Below are 24,538 nucleotides of genomic sequence, written 5' to 3' on the forward strand. Positions count from 1 at the left end.
CTTGAAATGGCTTTTCTTCACAACAGGAGTAATTATCTCAGAAAAAATGTTACTGAAAATATAGCACTGTAGGTTTATATGTTGCCTCCACAGCTTACAGAATAAGACTTGTGAATACTAAATTTTTAATCTATAAGTGGTTGCATGAACTTCAGTGGGACTGAAACAAGTGAAATCAAACACATATTATACACATATTAAACACGTATGTGAACACTCATGGAACTAGATACAAAACTGTTTTGCTTGTGTAAATGGGGACAAACTTTCCAATTGTGACTTTTTGTACTCTATTACCATCACTAGAAGTGTCTCTGTAATTGGACTTGATGGATAAGTCATATTAAAGATGTATGAGGTGGAATACATTCCAAGTGATTTTCATGTGATTATATTACTTTGGTTTGCAATTGACTGTCGTTTGAGCATGGTAAACAATCTTCATCATTTTCATAGATGCTTCTGTAAACACAATGGCAATGTAAAGGTGATGTCATGATAAGAGAATTTGGTTGTGGTTTCTTATTAGGTCAAGTTGCAATTTAGAAATATTTTACTGTAAGTGGTAAGCACAGGGTTACCTGCCTTGCTTCAGAAAGGTAGAAAATTCAGGCACGGAATGTGGAGAAGCTCTCCCCAGCCATGCCTGAGTAACAAGGACTTTGCATGGGGTCTCTAGTTACAACCCTGTTTTACAAAATGCTATGGAAACAGATACGAGTGTGATTATGCAGTATCATCATAGTCGATCAAATTGCATTTGTCAGACTATCATATCACATAAATGTTGTGTGTTCCTTGCTCTTTATGTGCTTTGCTTGTTCACTTATATACATGAAGTATTACTATGTGAATGTATTCCATGTCAGGTATAAGTGAAATGAATTAGAGTGGGTGAGCTCCACATATAATATGAACAGCATACAATATTTTCTGACATGTCTCTGAAACTTTCAATTTGCAGGATGAAAGCTCTATAGAAAGTGATGAGTTTGATATGAGTGACTCTACTAGGATGTCAGCTGTGAACTCCGACCTCAGCTCAAATCTCGAAGAGAGAATGCAAAGTCCTCAGAATCTCCAGGGCCAGCAGGATGGTAAGGTTCTCTTTTCATACAGAAAATGTGGTATTGTCTTGTCTCTCTCCCATTCTGTGCCTTCATTTAGTACCTGCTGTGTCCTTTTCTTCATAGTGAGTTTCATTAGGTAATTTGAAATGTATGTTCCCTTTGTATCAGCATGAAAAAGATGAAGTTGGTTGTATTTTTCCTTCCCTTCCCTTCCCTTCCCTTCCCTTCCCTTCCCTTCCCTTCCCTTCCCTTCCCTTCCCTTCCCTTCCCTTCCCTTCCCTTCCCTTCCCTTCCCTTCCCTTCCCTTCCCTTCCCTTCCCTTCCCTTCCCTTCCCTTCCCTTCCCTTCCCTTCCCTTCCCTTCCCTTCCCTTCCCTTCCCTTCCCTTCCCTTCCCCTCTTTTTTTTTTTTTTTTTAAGTTAATTTACTTGTTGCTTAGGCAACAGGTGAGTGCTTAGATCACTATATGTAAAGTGTTATTATTTTATTATTTTTATATATGAAATGTGACTATACGCAGGCATAAAATGAAATGAAACTCAAACCTTTCCAGGGCAATCCAGAAAGGTGAGAAAGTTGGTTTTGGTAGTTGAAATGAGAGAGAAGAGAGAAGAAGTATGTAACAGAAGAGCAGTTGTTTGAGAGCTAGGAACGGGATGCGATATTCAGAAAATAGGATGAAAAAGACAAACTCCAACAGAGAAATAGATGTAATAGAAGAGAAAATGCAACCAGCAGCATTGAAACTGAATGTTAGTTATTTCTAGGTTAGTTGCAACATGAAGCTAATTTGTTGTTGAAAGAGATAGAAGTTTTACTTTGCACAGGAGGAGCACAAATGAGTACTCTGATTTCAGCCCTTGTTACAGAATGGGTTAGATAGGCCTGGTTTGAAGTGAAATTTCTCCTTGGGGATGGAGCTCATGCACAGCCTCTGCTATACAGCATGTTAAGGTGGCCCATGGGTGGCACATGAATGTGCAACACCCAAAGTGCAGGTGTTTTCTGTGGCTATCAAAATCAACATATTGGTATTCTGTACTGTGTAATTTTCTGAACAAGTGTGCCAATTCAGAAGGGCTTCTTATATTTCTCCTGAACACTATATATATGGAATTTGGTGGTTAAGCTGGATTCTTTCCACTTTTTGCATCATCACCAGTTGTTAGCTTGTAAGCTATGTGTGTTAGAAGGTGTGTGTGTTGCACAGAGACTGATAGGATCTGGTTATGGGCAGGACCTTCTGCTGTGCTGCTCTCCAGACGAATAAAGGAGAAGGATGTTTATTATAATTTCCTAGGCAATTCTGCACAAGAAGCAGGGGAAGCCAGTTTGCTTTCCTGCTGAAGTCTGACTTTTCAGGGCTAATATGTAATAATACGGTTAACTTAGAGTTTTCAGGGATTCTTTGGAAGGTGCCTGTTTTATGTGTCTGGCTTTCAGTGAAAACTGTGCTTTAGAGGTTATCACTTACATATATACTCAATCTATTTCACATATGAAGTATTTCTTAATAGTAATTGTGTGCATGTGTAACTCTGAAGTAAAACTCACAGCTCAGTGCCACAGCTTGGAGAAATGCCTGTCATACATGTCTTAATACATTCTGCAATCAGAGTAACACTCCACATCTGATCATAGAAGAACATATGTACAAAAGATAAAATGCTGCTAATCTGTCACTTGCTATTTAAAATCTGTGGCAAATAAATGCACTATGGTCTTTGAACTACAGGTAGTGTAATCTTACAGAATTGCTTTAAGTCTCTCTGCTTTCCCTCCTCTCCTCCCAGATGGCAGTTGCTCACCTTCTTAAGGCAATACTATTTCTTTGTTGCTTCTTCTGGCTAAAGCATCTGCTGATAGAGAGATTTGAAATAACAGCTCTGCCTGTCTCATGGTTTTCCTGTGTTAGATGCTATCAGGTAGCAAACCTGAGTGTGGCCAGTTATAGCAATTCTGTGTTTCAAGGTACTGGAGAAGAGGCTGAAGGAGAAACTGGAAGACATTAGAGAATGGGAGAAGGGGGAGGAAAGAAGAATGATAGGAGAGGGCAGGGAAAAAAAAAAATAAAAAATTGGAGGAAATTAATGAACAATGGAACATAGGGAAAGAAGCAGAACAGGAAGGAAAGAAGACAAAGGGGAGCTTAAGTGAACCTAACAGCAGCATTCCTTTTGCTGTCACAGCTTCTACTGTAAAATTTCACAATTTTAATACTTAATTATAGTGTATGCCCACCCAAATTATCACTTAAGCATAGATGTGTGTCTGAAGCGATTCCTTCTCCTTTCCCTTGAACTATTTTGTATGTCCATGAGACTTTATGTCAGCCACCACATACAGTCTACTGGTAAAGACACCTGACGTGTGGTTTATCTGGAATGTGTTTGCTGCATTCTGGCAGGTGGAAACTTACTGCTGTGTGTGATTGCCCACGCACACCTGGTTGGGAATGGTGCCTGTGGTGGAACGGGACGGCTGCCACAAACGTACTCTTGCTGGTAGAATGATTTGCTAATGGGAATCGTTTGCTAACGGGAGTTACTGCTGTCTGGGTTGGATTAGTGACAGATCCAGAAGTGGTGTGTTCTGCCACTGGACATTTGCATGGCTTTCCATACAAGCTGGTGTAAGAATATTTTGGGACATCTAGCATTCTTTTCCCATGGATTTACACTGATTAATGCTACGATATAAACAGTCAGTGTACCCTAGAAGAACGCAGTGGTGGATCTGGCCACGCTAACAAGGGATAGATGGAGACACTTCCAGTTCAGATTGTCAGAGCACCATGAAATGTCAGCCCTACATCAAGGGAACAAAATGCGTTCGTACCCTCTTATCTGCAGCTATACCTGCATTGTATTCAATCATGTATGTGGCTTTGGAACACCATTGCAGAGATCAAGCTAGAAAATTTGGCCTGCAGTTTCTCAACATCTTCTAGTCTAGTACCCTGTGTTCTCTGTTTCTTATGGTTAGGTCATTTGAACCTGAACAGAATTAAGGCAAATATGAGAGCAACCCACAGTACTAGGTGAAAGCACTGAAAGCAATTGACTTCTTCATCCAGGAATACCATGGTCAGCAGGAAACTGCTGAGGAGGAGGACACAGAGAGGGAAGGTGTATGTTTGCTTGCAGTGGGTGCGTGTTGGTACTGCACAAGAGCCCAGGGCTCAGCAAATGTACCAAGGCTTTGTATAATTCCCTGTATAAAGAATATTAGATTGAAAGGGAATGAAGAACTGAGGAAAAAATAAAAAGTAGAGAGAGATGGTGAATTCTGTCCATAGCAGTGAAACCGCCACAGCACTATGAAGGACAGTTCCCACTTTAAAATTAGCCTTTGTGTGCTTTTAAATAACAGGGCCTTGAGTCACACCTGCTGGTGGATGGCTGAAAATAGCATTGTGAGCACCTGCAGGGCTGCTGCAACTATGGGGGAGGAGTTGGAAAAGAGCTGCTGCTCTTCCCTGGGGAGTTAGAAAAGGAAAGCATCTCTAATATGCAGTCGGTTTGTTCCCCAGCTGGGAATGGGGTAGGGCTATCTGGTTACCAGTCCCTGGGAGCTGCTTTTTCTAGCAGCGAGCTGGATAATAGGGCTGCAAATTGCCGAAATGTTCCTTTCTCTTTTGTACCCCCTCCTCTTGTTCACCCCTGTTTTCTTGTTTACTTACTCTGGGAGTCTTGTTTGTGTCCTGTCTGTTTCCTTATAGGTATAAATGCTACAGCTCCCTTGTCCTAAGCTGGTTCTTGGGGCGAGTGCTGCACACTGCTCATCTGCAGGCAAAGCTCCCACATGACAGCTGTCTTTGATTCTCCTTTTTTCTAATAATGCTCTAGGGACTTGGATGCGAGTGGATCAAAACCTTTTGCTCTTGTCTCAAACTGCAGGCAGCATGCAAGGTTTGCCAACTGAGTCTGAAATAAAGGAGATACATTTTTTTTTTTTTTATAATTAGGAATTCAGTGCTTCAACCTGTACAAAATGATTTCTGTAGCAAAAAAAAAAAAAAAAGGATCTCTAGACAGGTCTGTCTGAAGGGCAACAAGATGATCTGCCCAGAGGCAAAACGGGAGTCTGGTTGCCCTTGCCTGCTAGCTGGAGCTCTCTGTGCAGAACAGCTGAGTGTGCTTTGTTCACTTGTGGTGGTAATTCATTGGTGACCAAGGCACAGGAGCAGAGCAGGGGGGCTCTAGTTAGAGGGAACAAGAAACACACACAATTCTGTCCCTAGAAGTAAGAAGGGGCTAAATTGGATACCTCACCAGGTGAACTATCAAATAAAAATCAGAGATGAGGCTATTTGTAAGTCCATACAAGATGGAGAATTCTCCTATTTGCAGTTTTTCTCACTCTACTGAGGTGTAGCAAAACATTTGAATGTTTTGTTTGGATTTGGGTCAAGGGATTACGTTCTCTTCAGTCCAGTTTGTAGAAAATGATAGTTATGTGTGCATACATATTTATATAGAAATACCCCTCACAGACATTGTATGGAAACTGTGCTTATAGAGTCTAGTTATGACAAAATGTGTCATGATTTAACCTTTGACAGGGGTTGTAATATAACCTTAGACATGGAGATCAGTAATAAGGTTTTCCCATTTTCTTTTTCAATTTACAGAAAATTGGGCAATAGTACTGTAATGCAGTGGAGGAGTATTCCTTCAAGTAGCTTGTGAGCATTTGGATGGTGCCAATTCTCTTTTCCATAGCATGCTTAAGTTGCCAGGCTTTACACAGCGTATATTTAGGAAGTGCTTGAGGTTTACTTTAGCTGTTCCCTTCACTCATATGGTGTTTGTGGTAGATGGAAGTTTTGGATCATCTAAATACCTGTTTCCTACATCAAAGATGTAATCTTTAGTCAACAGTTTCACTTGAAACAAGTAGCCAATTAAATTGTTAAATCTGTTTGTCTGTGCAAGAGTGCAGAGTTTATTAGACCCATGCTTGCCATTGTTTTGTTGTCTCTGAAGTGAGCCCTAGCCAAGTTTTTAATCCATCTTCCCCTTCTGAATTGGTTATACTGTAGTAGTTCTTTCTGCTTTTATCTTTATTCCACTAAACCTGGACTCTCTGTCTTACAATACTGACTTTTCTTTTTTCACAATGTAATTTAAGTGAGATGCATGGGTTCAAACACCAAGTGAGATGTATGGGTTCAGGCCAAAGTGAAGACAGATTGGCAAAGGAGCATACTGGTGTAAATCCTCCCTGCTGTTGCCTATGTTTTGACTGTGCTATTGATGTAGAGTAAAGCGAGTGGTAACAAAGCCAACATGAGAGCAGAAGGTTCTCAGCACTAACCTCATTGCAATCTTTTTGCTGCTATTTAAGAAGTCTCTGTGGAAACTTATTGTAAAATAATTTTGTAAATTAATTTAAAATTAATGGGGATTGTGCCTTTAACTTCTGTTCAAGCATTGAAAGGTTTTCCAGATAGGCTTGTTGTATATGAGGTCTAGTTGTGCTCAGTTTCAGCAACGGACCACAGAAGATTAGCCCAAATGTTTGCAGGGTTTGCTTGTCTTTTACTTAGAATCTTGACATTTTTAGGCTTCAAAACAAAGCACCTGACATTTCTATAGTGCATAGGATGGACTGAAATTACCACCCAAAGTCATAAAGATGTAATAGCTTGTGCTATTAAACATAAAATGAAAAGCAGCCTGCTAGTTTTCCTTCATGCAACCTCATGCGCTTGTAGAAAGCCTTTTAATGTGGGGGATTTTCTGTGGCTTGACTGGTTTTATTTGCAATTTGTAGATCATACCAACACAGCTATAATGCTATAAAAGTTGCTTATTATGCTTGTATTTTATACAGGACATTAGGTTAATAAGCATTTTACTCTGAAGCACAAGGTAATTTTTGCTTAATAGTGTGGGTTTGGGCTGATTAAGAGTGGAGGATGTAGCACTGTTAGCTTATAAAGAGCATAGAAAAACAACTGCTACTTTACTGGTTTTTGTTCATTTTCAAAATGGCAGAGCATATAAACTTGCATTCAAGTTGGGGCCAGGAGAGATTCTTAATTTTGAGATATATTCAGACTTTCTGGTCTTGCTCAAGTCAGTGACACCTGTGACATTTTGGGCAACAATTTCTATTCATATGATGAGTAAGGATGAAACAATAAATACTAGCATTCTGAATGAGATCTATGATACCCGTCTGTCTCATGGAAATGGAAAAGAAGAGACACATAGCATCAAAGCAGTGCTGATAATATAGTACCTTATGCACAGTGTTTTGCGATCGTGCTCTAATTTCCCTGGAGAGGAAAGCTCACCTGTATGGACAGGTTTTACCTTTCCCTTATTCTGGGAGGTTGAGCAGATGCAGCAGAGGATGAATGAGGGCAACAAACACATAGCATATCCCAAAGATGAGTACTGAGACAAACTGGCAAGAGGGAATGAGGAAGGTCTCTGCTTCTGCTGCCCAGCAATCTGTTCTGAGGATAAGCAAAGGTCTCCTGTGTCTGCAGTTGTCAATCTGCTGCCTCTCACAAGCACCAGCTTCATTACCAAATAAAGCATGAGATAGCAGAGTCACATATGCATGTTGCTGAATAAGTCTTTGGGCTGAGCTGAAGTGTTATCTTACTCTTGTCAAAATTACAGAGGTTTTTACACAGGGAATCAGGTATAATACATGGCTCTATTTGAGAAAATTAATATCATTTTCACCTAAGCAGAGTTAAAATGGACCTGAGAACTTGGCATACAATAATACTATTATTTTGCTTCAGTGAAGCTACACCTGGGGTGATTTGGCCCATCAGGTTTGCTTTGATGTAACTTGATTTGCACAAATATGTTTAAGAGAGAAGTTTTTATTTTTTTTATTAAAAAAAAAAAAAAAAGCAAAGCTGAAACAAGAACAGAAATCCAGACAATTGTACAAATCTCATTCCACTGGCACTTTAATGACTTCTTTGGAGATGACACGTTATCAATGTGAAAGGTGCTACGAGTGACACTGAAAGGACTCTTGAACGCTGTTACGATGTCAGTGATAATGCATTGTACTGAGCCTGTGCAATGGCTTGATGTATGAATGGCGCTGCTGTATTAGAAACTTTCAGTCCTTGGGATTATTAAGGGTTCTCTGGAGTACTGGATGGACTTTTCAACAAATGAAGTATGTTAATGTACTGGCTACTTACTTACAAGGCAGCTGATACTTGCACTGTCATCAGAGGGCTGAGCAGATTGATAAGGCTCTTCTACAGTCTGATAGATAAAAGCCTGCCTTTGACTCCTTGTACAACTATATATGTTAAGTATTAAGCAACAGTGTTTCTCCGTGCAGATTAATGATAAATGAATACATGGCTAAGACCAGAACTTCAATAACCGTCTGGACCTGCCTAATTCATTTGCTGATTGCAGCAGCTTCATAGTCATCTTGTGAGTTGGTTGGGCTGAATGTCTTTCCCTGTGCATTTTAATTCTAACTGTCTTTTCTTTATTTTTTATAATGTTTTTTTTGTTGTTGTTGTTGTTTTTTTTTTTTGTTTTTTTTTTTTTTTTTTAAGATCTTATATCGTAATTAGTTGCAGAGACTAAAAAATTATTAAATGTGAATTATGCATTTCATAGGCTCTCAGCTACAGTGTGACTGGTCTGTTGCAAGCAGGGAACAATCCCATTTCCCGCACCACCCTCCCAGCTGCACAACTGTCACTTTCCATTACGCTTGCCTTGAACAATTGAGTATGGCTTGTAATGACAATAATTGCCTCAAAATTGTTTGTCATGTTTGGCTTGTTAGCAACAAACTACTAACTGTTGGTTACAATCAAGTTCTCAGCTATTATTCCATAATTACATAAGGGAATACTTTCAGCCAATAATAGTTCTGAAATGAGAATTATCTTCTCACAAATAATGCTAAAATGCTTGCAGGCCATTCACTCTATTCACAGCCACTTTTTTTTTTTTTTTTTTAACATGAGCAATCTAGTGTTAAGTGAAGCCTACTCCTGTGTAAAAGGCTTGCCTCAGACCTGTATCCGTTTACATCTTCAAAACATGTCTGCAGGTTACATCAGTGTTGTACAAGTCCTCTGTTAATAGATGTCTCACTTTGGCAATAGTGCTAACCCATCAAGCTCTCTCTTCCTTACGTAGGTACTGAAAAGAGCCAATTTGCTTTTATTTTCAATATGCAGCTCATTGTAACTAAGCTTAGAAGGATTTCTGAAAATGTTAGTTTGGTTTTGGTTGATTTTTTTTTCCCCTTAACTTAGCATTCTTCAGGCTTTTTCTTCCCATTTAATTTTGCTTTCCACTTTATCCTTTTGTAGGTAACAGTTGACTTTAGTAGGAGCTATGTACAGAGATAGTTTGATTGAATTTGGTTTGCTTCATTACAGTATAGTTAGAGTTTTTTTGATAATTATGATTAAAATATATGGCAGACATTGATTCCACATTTTTTTTCCCAATTACATTTAATGTAGAAAAATATTTTTGTTTCAGTTAAAGTAATGTACTTTAAAGAGGATTAAATATAGCCATTATTTCTTTACTTAGCTATATTTTATTTAAGAAAGAGTTTTTTTTTTTTTTTTTTTTTTTCTGAACAGGAAATTCCCTGAAGACACTGGGTTATCTTGCAATTTTTTTTAATGGAAATTTAAAATGTATCTTACTTGATTTTTTTTTTTCATGCTGAAAGTTTAAAATTAGAAGTGATTTGCTAACTAAACACAAATACTTCATCTGCAAAAAGAGAGCAGTATTTTTTCAGCACTACAGAACTTTGCAATATTTAACACAGAGTAAGTAGATATATAAATTTTCCTGAGATCTGTGAAGCAGTGTTTTCAAATAATTGATTTCATCTTGCTAAATAGTAACCATATTCATTATTCTGAGGCAGAGAGACAACCTATTTTTAACACTTCTTAATAACAGGAAGGAAGAAATATATAATCTTTCCAGAATTTTCAGTATAGGCTGAACTTTAACAATCTCTTCCAAGTACTTGTGAATTCTCATAACCTGGTTACTGAGAGAAAGCAAAAAGTGATAGTTTGCGGGTTGACTGGAAACAGAAAAAAATACACAAATAATTAGACAACATCAAGACAGATTAAAATGCAGACAGGCTTTTTTACAAATTCATTTAGCAGTTGGTGACTGGCTTGCAGCTTACTGGGGGGAGTTTGAGGCTCAAACAGTCTCTTGCATGCCCGGTGGGCACTGGAGGAACACCCAGACAGACAGACAGACAGGCAGACTTCATCAGCTACTCAACCCACCTGTGGAAATGCTGTGGAGGAAGACACCTCATTTGTGTGTTTTGTGAATTGCACTTAAGTGATGCTGAGAAACCAATCCAGAGCCTCAACATTAATGGTTGGCATTCCCATTAGAATATATTCAGATAAAAGGTGGCAGCATAAAGGAAGAATCCAAATTTGTTATTTACAATTTTCAGACTTAGGTGCACAGAAAGGAAAGGAAATTAATGCATTATGTCAGCTCCGAGAAACTTTTCTCCATTTCCATCATTAAGCAACTCATTAGTGCACTTCATTGCAACTAGAGCATGGCTCTCCAGCAGAAACATTTCCCTGAGATCAGTCTCTACTGCAGACTTCCTTGGTCATAGGCATATTGGCATCCTTACCTCTTATGTCCTTCCTCAGATCTTCAGTTTCATTTCAGTTTTTACAAACCAATTTCTCATGAACTGAATCAAGGAGTCAGCTTAACACATGTCTGAGAGAACTAGTGATGGCATCTACCAAGCTTCTAGCAGTCCTGATGTCCCATGTACTTTATTGGGTGGGGCTGTTCCCTAAGAAGATGGTAGAGTGATTCCTGTTAGTAACTGTTCCAGGTCCCTACTGTAAACAAAAGGTTAAACTTGTGTATGAAGCAATAATTATATCTGACTGGAAGGTGCAGTTCAAACCTTTCTCTTTAGCTTTTCATACTCTGAAACTTGGATTTCACATCACTATAGACACAAGCAAGGATATTTGAATGAGGTCATAAACAAGGAAAAATGATGTGGTTCATTAGCAGCTTTTAGATAAGGCAAGAGTAATGAGTACTTTAGGGTGATAATTGATTAGAAAATTTGATTCTGTGCTTTGAGAAATGGTGTGATAAAACCGTGATATCAATGGACTGGTTTGAATTCTTAGTAATGATAATTGCTATTATTGGTTAGATGGGAAAATAGGAGATAGAGCAGGGAATATTTTTATTTTTTCTTTGCAAAGACAACAAAATAGAGCAATGACATTTCAGTTACATGTAGTTACTCTTCCAAGAAGAACCAAAATAAGAACTGTACTAAAAATTTTAATGACTTAAGTGGTAAAGACATGCAGTGGGTTTGTTATGTCGCACTGTTTAAGTGTCTCTTGGATGATTATCCTGAAGGCAGCTGAAGCTGCAGCCTATCAAAGAGAGAATGAAGAGACAGAACTACAAGATGTGAGGACTCTCAATGTGAATTACCTGCAATGGGGAAAATAGACCCTCTTCAAGAGGTGTGATGCAAATAGTGAGAGCAGCCAGATGGTCTAGAGAGGCTGAGAGTGAATGCAAGCAAAAAATGTTGTGAAGTGTCTTTTAAAAAGACTTCTTGTTTGTGTATAAGGAATCTATAAATAATATTGAATATTTTACAGGTCTATATCCATCTTCTTTATCAAGGAATTCTATCTGTCTAAAAAAATAAATAAAAACTGGTCTGAAAATTGGTAACTTTTTCTAAATAACCCTTTCAGTTAACTCTCCAAAGACCATATTTTAATGAAATGTTCAAAAGAACTTTCACCCCTAGTGACCTGACTTTTGGAAATTGCATCCTGCATGATCATGCCCAAAAAATAAGGGTGCAACTAAAACCTTACTAAAGTCAACAGTAAGAATTTCTACAAAGTCCTGTGCAGAAAAGGTTTCGTTTTTCACATTTTCATAGTAGGTCCCAAGCAGCTGAAGAGATCCTGTAGTAGTTAATGTGGATGACAAAATTGTCAATGGTTCTTTAATTAAACCACCAATGCAGTTTATGTGGAGATGATAAGCTTGAGATGATATTTAGTGAGTTAGCCAGGCTCTGCCTCTATTCCTGTATGTATCTTCCTTTCTTCTTTCTGCTACGTTTCTGCAATTCTGCACTGGGTGTGTAATGTGTGCTTTCTAGGAACTATGCAACTGCTTAGATTCCTGGCTCAGACTATAATCCCTGCTACAACAGTAATCACAGACTTGTAGTTGCACATATCGTTATATCTCCTGCAAATAGGCTCTATTTTAATTAAAAGCATGGATGTTGTAAAGCCTGTTAACAAGGACAAATATTTTTCTGTTCTCTGAATCAGCTACTCAGCAGCATGCTTCCTTTCATTCCCTGAAAAAAAAAAAAAAAAAGGAACCTAAGATTGCTTACCCAAAGAAATAAGGAAATGGTGGTGAAAACATTAAAAAGCATCTGCTATTGGTAGAGTTTGAAAAACAAGATGACAGCCTGGCCAAGTTCTCCCTGTTGATTTAAAAAAGAGCGTTCTGAGTGATTTTTGAACGTAATTTTCTCTGTTGGCATTGTACAGTGTTGATTTCAGTAGAAGCTTACTTAAATGCAACTTTGCAAAGGAGAGGGTGGACAAGGTAAAACAATTGTTTTTCTGATAAGTAATTCTTCACCAGCTAGGAAACCATGTATACCGCTGGCCTTCCAGCCTTTTACAAGCAGCTCAGACACTGCTATGGCCACACAGAAGAACAAGTTTCTGTGCAAAAGAGCTTCTACTGCATAGATAATTTACTTGAGTGGGTAGCAGTAGATTATTAGGATTTTCTGTTTCTGTTTTTTAGTAGTGTGATTGGTAGTCTGGGGGGCGGTGAGGTTCAATCTATTCAGGCTGGATTTGATTTTGCTTTCTGCTGTTTCTGTTGTTGCTTAGTATGATCCTCTGTTAGTAGAAGAGGATGCTGCAATAACACTTCAGAAGGGAGAGCTGCAGGGGGTTCCACATCTGATATGTGTCCCACCAAACAGGAATGCTATAATAGAAATAAAGCCCATTGCTTCTTAGTTGAAGTTGAAGGCTGTAGGATCTTGTATAGCACAAGTGCTGGCTAATTCCTGCGGATAAACAGACTAGCTAGTAAGACCCCAAACCTACCTTATCATCAAGCACATATATATGATGGAGGGAGCAAGTGTTGGTGTTACCAGTATCTTTCCCTTTTTTCTTTGTATACAGATAGATGGTCAATAACTTTGTTTTTTAAACCATTTATGCCCTGCACTGGACCACAATTTTGCCCTGAACTGTTATTTCTCTGAATAGCAATGAGTTTCTGAGACATTCCTGTCTTGTGGATCAGAAAGAAATCCAGTTTGACTACTTCTTAGGAATGGTGGAATTAGCTACACTTTCACTATAAATGAAAAAATAAGGAGAAAACCACCCTCCGGACTTTTCCATTGTTTCTGTTCAGACTGAAAACTGTCCTCCTTCAGCACCTTTCAAGGCAGGAAAATGTTATTTATTCTTCTTTCCTATGTAAGTGTGTGGTGGATACCTTCTCATATGTTTCTGCTTGGCTGTATGCACAGATGTGAACAGGAATCGGTTCTGAGGAAAAATCCAGAGAGCAAAGGGTTGAAAAGACTGCTCAGGGAGTGGCAGAAATTGAGCTTGCCAACTTGACAAGGTTATTTTTCCAGCAGTGTTTATTAAAAGTATTTATTAAAAATAAAGTTAGTATCGAACCTCTGGCCCTCTTGTATATTCCATTACACAATATGGAACAAGAACAAAACTAATTCAAATATACACAGAAGTATCAATTTCTGTGAATAGATTTTATGTTTATATATTCTATACTCCTATTTATAAATCTGTGTTACTGTTATCAAATATATATCTCTTTCTGTACTCATCTATTTCAAAAAAATGAAATGATCACTGAAAAGAGATAGATCTTTATGATATGGGAATCTGTTATTAAGCAGATGCTACATTTTTATGTGCTCTAGAGACCATCCCAGACTGTTCAGAAATACCATAGACTTGAATTTCTGGAAGGGTCAGTTCTGTGAATGCCAAATCCAATCAGAGCCAAACACTTCTTGAATTTCCAAGACACGCACACAAAAAAAAAAAAAAAAAAAAAAAAAATATATATATATATATATATATATATATATTTCTTGTTGTTCTGATGTGGGTGGAAAAGATTTTGATTGAATGCATTTTCAGACAAGTCACAAGGTGTGTGCCATCTCAGACAGCTTGTGTTTTCCTGTTCAACAGAAGCAACAGCAAGAAATAGTGGCTGTCAGCATCTGAAGCTCTTATCACAATATTGCAGGTTGTACCTGAGAGGCAGCTGTAGCTACAACAGCTTAACAGTGTATTCTTCTTCCAGGCAAGAAATGTCAAAAATAAATCTGGATGACTATCTTGTAGAAGGTTCCATAGTGAAGCCTATATGAAACCTATCTACGCATATATGAAACCTATAGTGAAACTCTTTCCTTCCCTCAAAATTCTTTCCTATTATAGGATGGTGCCCATATTAAGGGCACCTCCTGGAACTGTTTCTGATGGTGCTTTGCAGGTCAGGTCAGAAGTCTCATGGAGAACACAAAGATGGTGTGCACTTGATAATTGGTACTGGTGAGTAAATGCTCTCCTGAGGTTTAGCCAGGGCAATTCTTTAGGTGTTTTTGTATGATCATAGAACCATAGAACATCCTCAGCTTCTGGAACTCCAGCAGGCTCCATGCCATGACCACTGCCCTGGGGAGCCTGTCCCAGTGCCCAATGATGATAGTGGTAATCAAGGCAAGGACTCATAAACTCCATACCTTTTAAGGCCTGTGCCAAAAAGGAAAGGAGACTCCTGGCTCATTACAGGTGGAAGACTATTAGTTCATTTTTGCTGCTGTGGCAAAGTGCCCAAGTGGGCAGACACTAACCTAGCATTTTGAAAGGTCCTAAAATTTAGACTGGGTTGAGTAATGTTGAGTTGAGTAAGATTTAATGTTGGATGTTTTTGTTACAGAGAGACCATCAGGAATCAATTCCTTCCTCCTACCACCTTTCATTTGTTCACTTTCATTTTTTAAAGACCATTTTTCCATCATGTAAACATCAAGACAGATAGGGAGAGAGATGGACTGGGGACTGAAAGAGTTTTTGCATTAGTGTCAGGGTGATAAAGAACATTTTTTTTCCATAGCTTCCTGTAGTTATTGGTGAAGAACTTCAAGGTTTTTTTCTCTCCAGGGTGAGAGTTACTGCAGGAAAGAAATAATTTTCAAAACAATCCTTAGCTTACAGTCTAAGGAATATTTTTCCTCAGTACTGCATATTTGGTTATTTGCCAACTGTAACCATGTAATATCAAAGAAGAATGGTAGTAAAGGATGGGGACTGGTGCTTGTAAGACATAAGAGCAGAATGAGGTAGAGCAAATAAAAAGGTAAGATCTCTTCGTGCTGATTTCTGCCTGGGATTCCAAGTATGAGAAGAGAAAGGCAGTTTTAGAAGCAAGCAAAAACAGTTTTCCAAAGAGTTGTCTAGAAGACAGGAAGAGAGGCAGCAGTGAGGGCCTGGCAGAGGCATAACTGGTAGTTAGACATCTAACTCCTGCAGAGATGTAGCAGGAGAGAGAGCGCTTTTCTGCCATTTATGCCTTTGAAAGTGCTGCTCTTGGTGAAGGTTTGCAAGTTCTCTTGCAGTGACTCCATGAAGAAGCTGTATAACAGAGAATTACTTGTCAGTGTGTGAAAGGAAAATGTCAGTGCAGGCAAATGTCTTGCATCATATTCTCAGTGGGCCTACACTACTTTAGAGCAAATGAGGTTCCGACCTTGTTTAAAAACAGCTGTTATTTTCTGTCCACAATATTGATTTCTGTGATAGCTGATAGTTGGTTGTCCTTACATCCCTGTAAGTATGAAAAATGTAATGTTAACCTAAGATTAGGCACATTTTATAAGTCCAGTGTACTGGGGTAATACAAAAATCTGCTGAAGTTCACTTGCTTTCCCTTCTGATCTTCAAATGGTGAAGAAACCAAATAGATGTTTGTGGTAAATGCTTGCTTGATTTCAGTACAACAAAATCTGTTCGGGAATGCCAGCTAGTCAGTAACACAGCATAAATGGCATGCTGCGTTATGTTGTCTAAATTCCAGAAGAGATGCTGTCACCTCTTCCACCCACCCTGTACATGTGGAATATCTTTTCAAAGCAATCTGAGGGTGTTTGCCTGTGCATTTAAATTGAAGCCCTGATTCAGTAGTTTTATTGTTCCAAGTAGTAATACTAAAGGAAGTGTTTTCAGTTGGGAACATTTGGGGGAATATTACCATCTTTGTCAAATGTACCCATCCATACAACAGGAGTGGCAGCAATTTCTAATGACTCAGAACATCGTTAATCCAGAATGTTTAGAGATATTAGCTGGGATAGCAAAGCTTAGAAAGGCTACTTTCCTATCTTCCTAGTTAAATCTGAAGGCCAATGGAGCTGAGGAAATGAAGTAAGGATGAGATTTAGAAGAATGTCCGCTGCCTTGAGTCACAGTACTATATATCTTTTAGAACCTGGAGGTATCAGAAATTGCCGCTAATATGACTGAAGGACAGAACATAGATTGCAAAAATTAAAAAAAAAAAAAAAAAAAAAAAAAGCTGTAAAATAATTTAAAGACAATACTCCAAAGGATACATTTCAGATTATAAACTGAGTTACCAGTTTGGGGGGAATTTATTGACACTTTAAGAAATGTGCCCAAGAACTCTGGTGAATGAGTAAAAAAAGGAAGAATGTTACTATCATATTGCTCACATGAGAGTGAATGGAGGTGTTGGAGTTTTTTTGACATCTATAATCTGTAATAGGAGTGAGTTACAGAGTCAGTGGAAAAAGTTCTATCCTATGTTAAATCTACACTATTCTTTAACAAAATTTGACAAGCTTTCAGAAGAAGGGATTGGCCCTGAAAACTACAAATAACTTGTATTCATTTTTTTTTTTTTCCTGGATGTTCACACTGATTCAGCACTGACTATATATAGATTTTTCTATTCTTTTGACAAATCCACTCCTCTGATGTTATTGAGGAGCAGCTTTCAGACTAAGCTGGAAATCTGAATGGTATTTTAAGATCCACCTACATCTTATGAGATAGTCTTTACTACTCTAAATTAGATTCTGTAAACATGTCAAATATGAGAATGGGTGGATTGGCCAAAGGTGTCTGAAGTAGAAGCCTTTTCTTTCTGCATGCTACAGCTCAGCTCAGCCTGAAGCATGATAGGCACTTTTAGTGACACATTCACACAGGAAAGAAGAGGATAGCTGTGAAGATAGGCCAGAAACTTCCTCTGCTTGTTGTATGACATGGTTACATAAAAAGCCATATGGAAGCTGTTAGATGTTAGAGTCCTCAAGGTAGTGCTGAGGCCTTGCTTTTGCATTTTGAGTCGTGACATTTCTCCTTATATCTAACTAGATCCCGGGCAAACAAGTTTTGACTATAAACACAAAACACTAGTGAGTTCCTTTGTTCTTTGTTTTAAGCACAGTCATTGATAAACCCTTTGAAGTACTCATTAAAAAAATAAACATCTGTGACGTTTAGGTTTGAAATCTGGGCCCAGAAAATGCCTCGAACTCATAGCTCTTCACTACTAGTTTTTAAAAGAGTTGATGACACTCTTAGCATTCTTGTTCCATTTCAGGAACATTCAAAGTATATAAGAGAGTTCAAACTTAGTTTCTATTGAGTTTTCAACTTCATTACCAGCACAGATAGAGATGTGATCATCCCATGCTACTCAGTGGTTTTCAAGCCACACCTAGAGTATTGTGTCTAATGCTAGGCCTCACAATTCAAAAAGATGCAGACAGAGGGTCCAAAGGAGAACCAAAAAGATGATTGAAGGGCTGGAGAACCTGCACTGTAAGGAGGTAGGTCTTTTCACCCTGGAGAAGAGAAGGCTCAGGGGGATTTCATCACAGTTTTTCAGTACTTAAAGGCTGGTTATAAAGAGGACAGAAGCTCTCTCTTCACATGGAGGAGACCATGGGCAACAGATACAAGTTGTACGAAGAGAGGTTTCATCTTGATACAAGGAAGAAAATTTTTATAGTGAAGACAATCAATCTTTGGAACAACTAAAGATTGTACCTGGTGATCTTCTGAAGTCCCTTCCAACCTGGGCTGTTGTGTGATTCAATTGAAATTATGCTGAAGTTAAATGAAGCTGTTCCCTACTGTGTTCCTTGCTACTATTCTGTTTCCAAAGATTCCATAACCAGGAGCATACAGGAAGAGCTGAAGGTTGTGCAAAGGCTGGCTCTCCAGCTCTTTTGGCTCTGAGAAAGCTTCGGAGCAGTGGAGTAAGGAACAGGAATTTGAAGTGTTTGGATGAAGGTTTGTCTTTGCAGGGTGTGTCAAGAATCATCAGAGCTGCAAACTCATCTCATTTACAGACAGCATTCTTCCTGGGTTTGGAGGATCTGGCTGATACACTGCCAAAGGAAAATGCTATTTGAATAGAGAATAAAGAAAAATAAATGGTGCACATCCAAAGTATGTTCAGATCCTGAGAAGTGTTAAATACTGGGAACTAGGATATTAAAGTTTCCAGTTTGAGGCTGTGTATACATTCAATAATGCAAAGAATCCTTGTAAATAAAATAACCAAATCATGTGGGACTCTTTCCATTTAAAATAGAAGATATGTATCGCTTTTTTTTTTTTTTTTCTTTTTTTTTTTTCCCATGGCCTAAACAGCCTTGCAATGGCAGGTTATCACTGCTGGCACAAAACACAGTTTTTACAGAGTAATATTGCTTCCACTGTTATCCAGGTTGCTCAGCCAAACTTATCATTAACAAGTTTGGCAACACCCTTAGGCAAAGAGATGATTTGATAATGAACAGCCGTCATCCTATCTGAATAGACAGCTATTGGACACAGACTGCCAAGAGATCATCTGCTGAACTCTTTGAAACTATGAATGCTTAACTGCAAATACTTTAAACGCTCTCTTTTTGAACTGCTCAGCCTAAAATAATAAGTCAAAAATAGCTTCAATGAGTATGTATTGGAAGTTCTTCCTCAAGGGAGAGATTTTGACTCTGGCACACATTTGAAAACATTGTGCTTCCCTGTGTGTGCTCAGATCTCTTTGGACTCATTTCTAGAGTGTTTCATTCATTAAGATGATCTATCTTTGATTATAAAGGCTTTAAATTCTTTTTAAAAATCCTGTGGCATGGTAAAGGTTCAACATTTTGAGTGTTGTATGTTCTGCCTTTGTGTACACTAAGGTGTGTAACATTATACATAGAAGATATTTTCTAGATACTGCTTAGGTTCTAAAATTAAATACATGGTGCAGAATTACATTTTTTGTGATAATTTTAGGTGATTAAGTCATCTTGGCACAAAGGTCCATCAAAAGGCAGTGTTTTCATGCATGGATGCCAGGAGCGTCCTTTAAACAAGATTCAGCTTTTCTGATTGTGCTTGATTAATCGGTTCTTCACCAGCATACTAAGGAGATCTCAGCAAAAATCTGTTGAACCCAATGAACAACTTTTACTTAGCTGAGTTCTTTTGATTTGATATTTTCTTGAAGATACACCACTGTGAAGAAAACAAAATGATAGCTATTCTGAATCTGAAATATATCTGAAAGAAATAGTATATGGAAACCGACAAAAGTGGAACCTCTTATATGGTAAAATGGGAGGCACTCTGGCAATGAAAGTTTAAATTTCACACCACTTTCTAACTGATGGTGCAGGATGCCAAGTGTATCTGCTTAGGAATCAAAATCCTTTTGGATTCCCATAGAGAAAAAAGTAGTTAATGGTATCTACACCAGCAATTAAGTGTTTGTTAAGCCTAAATATCACCAAAGCCTTTTAACTTGTCACATGAGAAGAGCATGATAGCCAACGTCTGGACACAGATTTTTCTCTTCATCTCTTTGCCTTTCTGCATTTTGCTGAAAGCCTGAAACTTTCATTTTGGGAAATGAGAAAAATAAAAATTATACATGTGTAGTCAGGTCTCTGTTTATCTGAACCACCTGGTCAGATAATGTAGGGAAATTTCATGTTATGCCAAAAGTTCTAAATAGGCAGTTTGAATAAACAAATTATTAAACTTTTAGGCTTGAGAGTCTTATATTCAGGTATTTAGGCTTGAGAGTCTTATATTCAGGTTAAGCTAATGAAGTCTGATTTTTTCAAAGATCATCAGGGCTTGTCATTTACTAGTTCCTTTACTACAAACCATTGAAGGGAATCTTATCTGTTTTACATCTGCTTACAGGCACTGCAGTGCGATAACTATGCCAAAATTAATAAAGAATAGCTAACATTTTTATTTATTTATTTATTTATTTATTTATTTTTAATCAAATACCAGCTATATGACTATTTATGGCTAGATTAGAGTCACAGCTAACTCTAGCACATGAGAAACATTGTCCTGTTCCCCAGTTCCTTCTCCAAACTAGGGACCTGTCCCAAGCCATCTGAAGATGACTTCTGACTTGCAGGTCCAGGTTTCTTTCTACCAGTGAGCAAAGTGAGGAGGGACAGTGTATGTGCAGCTGGGACACATGCCCAGACTGGAGAGGGTGGAAGTGCTTTCATGTCCCTTTTGAGACTCAACCTGTAAACACCTCTCTCAGAGTGTTTGACAAATATTTTTTAATTAATCTCAGGAAATTTTAAAGCGTCCGCTGTTGACTCAACTCAGATTTTGGTTTTGATGACTAGATTTCTAAAGGTATTTAGCTGTGTAACTTTATTAAAACCAATGAGAACCAGGCCTCTAAATACTTGCTGAATAACAGTTATGGAATTAAATATTATTTTTTTATACCTTAATAAAATTTTGCTTCAGTTTTGCTCCTTATTTTATTTTATTTTATTTTATTTTATTTTATTTTATTTTATTTTATTTTATTTTATTTTATTTTATTTTATTTTATTTTATATTTTATTTATTTTATTTTATTTTTCTGTATTAATTTCAGAAGAAAATATTGGGGAAAAAAAAAGTAATCACCAATTACTGTAATAGCCACTAGAGGTCTACTGATATCAAAATTCTGCCAACATCAATTATTTCTGCAAGTATTAAAAATGCTTCATCCAGAAGAAAGTGCTTCTCATTAAGGCTTGGTTGTTTGTTTTGTGAGGTGTATCATTTAATTCTCGGAATACTTAACCTCTTCGTGTTGTTTTTAATCAAGCAGTATTTTGCTGAAGTAGGGAAGAGTTACAGTGTAAAACCTACAACTGAAAGGAAACTGAGACTAAAAAGATCTCCAAGTATATTCACCAAGTGAGTATATTATAATGTAAATCCCTGGGCAGAATATTTCTTAGTGGTAGACCTTGCAGCTAACAGTGTTGTAATGAAATTGTTCTACAGTTAATGGCTTTTATAGCATTATTGGTTTCCATTTGCCTTGGAGGATTATATTTATATTTTAAAAAGTAAAAGAATCTTCAAACCCTCTTTTAAATGATCTTAGTATGATGCTTTTTAAATTTCTATCAACAAGCGGGAATTAGATTACTGTATTTCCTGTAGGCCTAGTTATTTATCACAAGAACAGGAATGTATTTGTTGGAACAAAAGGGTTGATGCATTACATTAATGACTTTCCTCCAGAGACTTCTCTGAAATCAGGTGACAAATATTGCTTCTCAGCCAAAAAAAAAACAAAAAAAAAACAAACCACAAAGCAAACAACAACAAAAAGGTTGATCATAGTTGGCCTGTGATTCCTGAGTTCCTTACGAAGAGTTTGTAGGGAATCTGTCCAGGCCATGAGAAGACCCATATGAGACCTAATTGATGCATAGAATTAAACATGACGTTATCTGTTCCTGTTCAGCAAAATGTTTTTACATCCTCTTTGTCACGGCACAATCCAGACACAAAACAGCAGCCTGTTTGCCTCAACTTGTTAATGTATGGATAACATGCGAAGTTTTCATCCCTCACTGAAGGATGAAGGCTGTAACTGTGTGCTGATTTCAATTAGCTGTCTAAGACAGTGGCAGGTGGCTGGCAGCTAAAGAAAAGCCTATAAAATCTGCCTTTCTTTCAGACTATTTATTATAACAGAAAAAAATCTGATGACCACATCTGTCAGTCCATGTTTATGAAGGTATCCACACATTCCTCCTAGTGGTCAGAGTGCTTGGTGTGAGAAATTTCTTTAATAGGACAGGAAGTCATGAGTGTGACAGCAGAACAACTCAGAGGAAATCTTCTTACTATGGGATTTGTAAAACCCTTGTATAAACAGCCACTGTATACATCAGTCATGCCCAAGGCAGTTCTCACTTATTGCCCTTCATGGAATTCTTTCATTTTTCTCCCTCTTTACTTTGAAGTGAAAATACTACATGAAGAGGGCAATGCTTTTCCCTACCTGAAGAAAGACCTGTGAAATGAGTTCTTTTGAGAACATCCTTGCTTTCCTCATTGAACAAGGAGAGAACCAGCCAGGTCCTTTGTACAGAAAGCGGACGAGCAGATTTATGCAAGGCAGTGCTGGGAGGTGTAATCACGTCTCACTGCACCCGTCCAGACCCAGCACCCCGGCAGGGATTCCCCTCCTGGGAGAGCAGGTGGTGGAGCTGCACTGCCCTCCCTTATGTTATGGGGGGAAGGGTAATTTTAAGTTGCTGTCAGGGCTCTGAAGGAGTCTTGCCAGTGAGGCTGGATGGAGCAAAAGAGATATGGCCAGAGTAGCTGGGATGTGTGAGGACAAAGGGTATGCTCTCCAGCCATTTTCTGTCCTAGTCATTATCATCTATTCATCACTTCCTATCTCAGCTTCTGAATGATTTGATCTATTTTCATCTCAGTGCTGGAAGCTAGAGATTATTATTATTACTGTATTTCTATTATTAGTAGTGTTTCTTTCCATAGTGGCCAGGCATTTTTGTGGTGTAGGTCCCTGATTACCCATACGGAATTTGTGATGTCCATAGCTTTTGTACAATGCTGAGTAGTTCTCTGAGCACTGGGCAGTGGGAAAAATGCTGGAACTCTCTGATTTTCCCTCTGAGCATCCCATACTTGAGGGGAATGTATACTGAAAATGATTAGTGTGAGGGAGTGAAAAAGTATAAGATATATCATGAGCATGGGCCATTATGTTTTTCGTATTTAAGTAAAAACAGATGTAAACTATATGAGGCTAATGGGGCATTGCTTCCAGAGTCTCAATGTAGCAAAACAAATGGAAACATTTTTTTCTTTTTAGCTATAAAATATAGTGTTTAAATGGGCTTATATGGCAGAAAGGGTGGAGCCAGTATGGCATTTTTTCCAGATGTTTGAATTCCTAGTTATTCTTGCCCCAGAACTGGTGATTCACCTTTTCAAAGCTTTATTCCCTCTATCTGTGCCAACAATATGTGAGCACCTCCACAATTTTTGTTGTTGTTGTTTAGTATGCTTGAGGGAAAAAGGAAAGGGCAACTTATTTCTCCTTCCCTTGGGTAAAATGTGGCAAATTTTCCACTATCTGCCTTCCTTTCCTTGTGAGGAAAAGATGAGAAGTCAAATGACAGTTTATTAGCACTAGCTATGCTCACCCCTGTCTCAGGCTGGGACCTCAGCCAGAAACATGATTCAAGCATTAGGAGTAAATGAGAGGAATATTGTTCACTGCAAGATTCCCAGCCCTTCCTCAAACTCACAGATAAACCCAACAGATTTGACTGAAATTACAATGAAAGCATCCTGAGGACCTTAAAAGATTCATTTTAGCTTTCATTTATTTTGTTTAAATTTTCCAGAAAATGTAGTTGGTTTTAAGAGAACTGTAAGCAGAAATGCAAGACCCAAAGAAACCTAAATGAAATGCAAAAGCCCAGTTTGGTAAACAAAATATAGCTTTCAGGATTTACTCATATGTACATATATAAACATAATTTAGTAATGATTTTGAGAATTCTGAGCTTCTAATTTGAGGACTTGATACCATGAAAGTGGAACTTATGGATAAATAACAGTTTCTGGAGTACTTTTCACTTTATGTGTGGGACCAGAAATCCTGGCAACATGAAGTATTTAAATATTGTGTTCATATTAACTGCATTAATTAAATATCAGAGATTCAGTGAACTGGATATGGATAACATGCTGGTGAAAGCCATCTATGGTGCTGGTTTTATTAACTGAATCAGTGCACTGTATATTCAATTAAGGGTGTCTATAGATAGAAAGCCCTCAGGCCTGTGACTTACAGAGAGGAGTTGGGTTAGTGTGCTACAAGCTGGGTGAAAGCGAGTATTGGAAAAGGTTTCTCCACGGTATTGAGTAATATCCATATAAATATGTGCAGGGAAAAAAATGGCTTTCATATGTACCATAGATGCAGTGTCTGGAATATTAATATCCCT

At 38.0% G+C, this 24,538-nt stretch overlaps 1 protein-coding gene across 5 annotated transcripts in view; it reads left to right on the forward strand.

Moving 5' to 3' along the window:
* Positions 1-24,538, forward strand: part of NOL4 (nucleolar protein 4) — a 193,780-nt gene that overhangs the window by 48,669 nt on the left and 120,573 nt on the right. For all 5 annotated transcript variants that reach the window (XM_068671769.1, XM_068671768.1, XM_068671767.1 and 2 more), the window contains one exon: positions 965-1,097. In XM_068671769.1, the coding sequence (XP_068527870.1) occupies positions 965-1,097 (133 nt within the window). The remainder of the gene's footprint in view (positions 1-964; positions 1,098-24,538) is intronic.

The sequence above is a fragment of the Anas acuta genome, chromosome 2 (genome assembly GCF_963932015.1).
Source record: "Anas acuta chromosome 2, bAnaAcu1.1, whole genome shotgun sequence".
In the NCBI taxonomy this organism is placed as follows: Eukaryota; Metazoa; Chordata; class Aves; order Anseriformes; family Anatidae; genus Anas; species Anas acuta.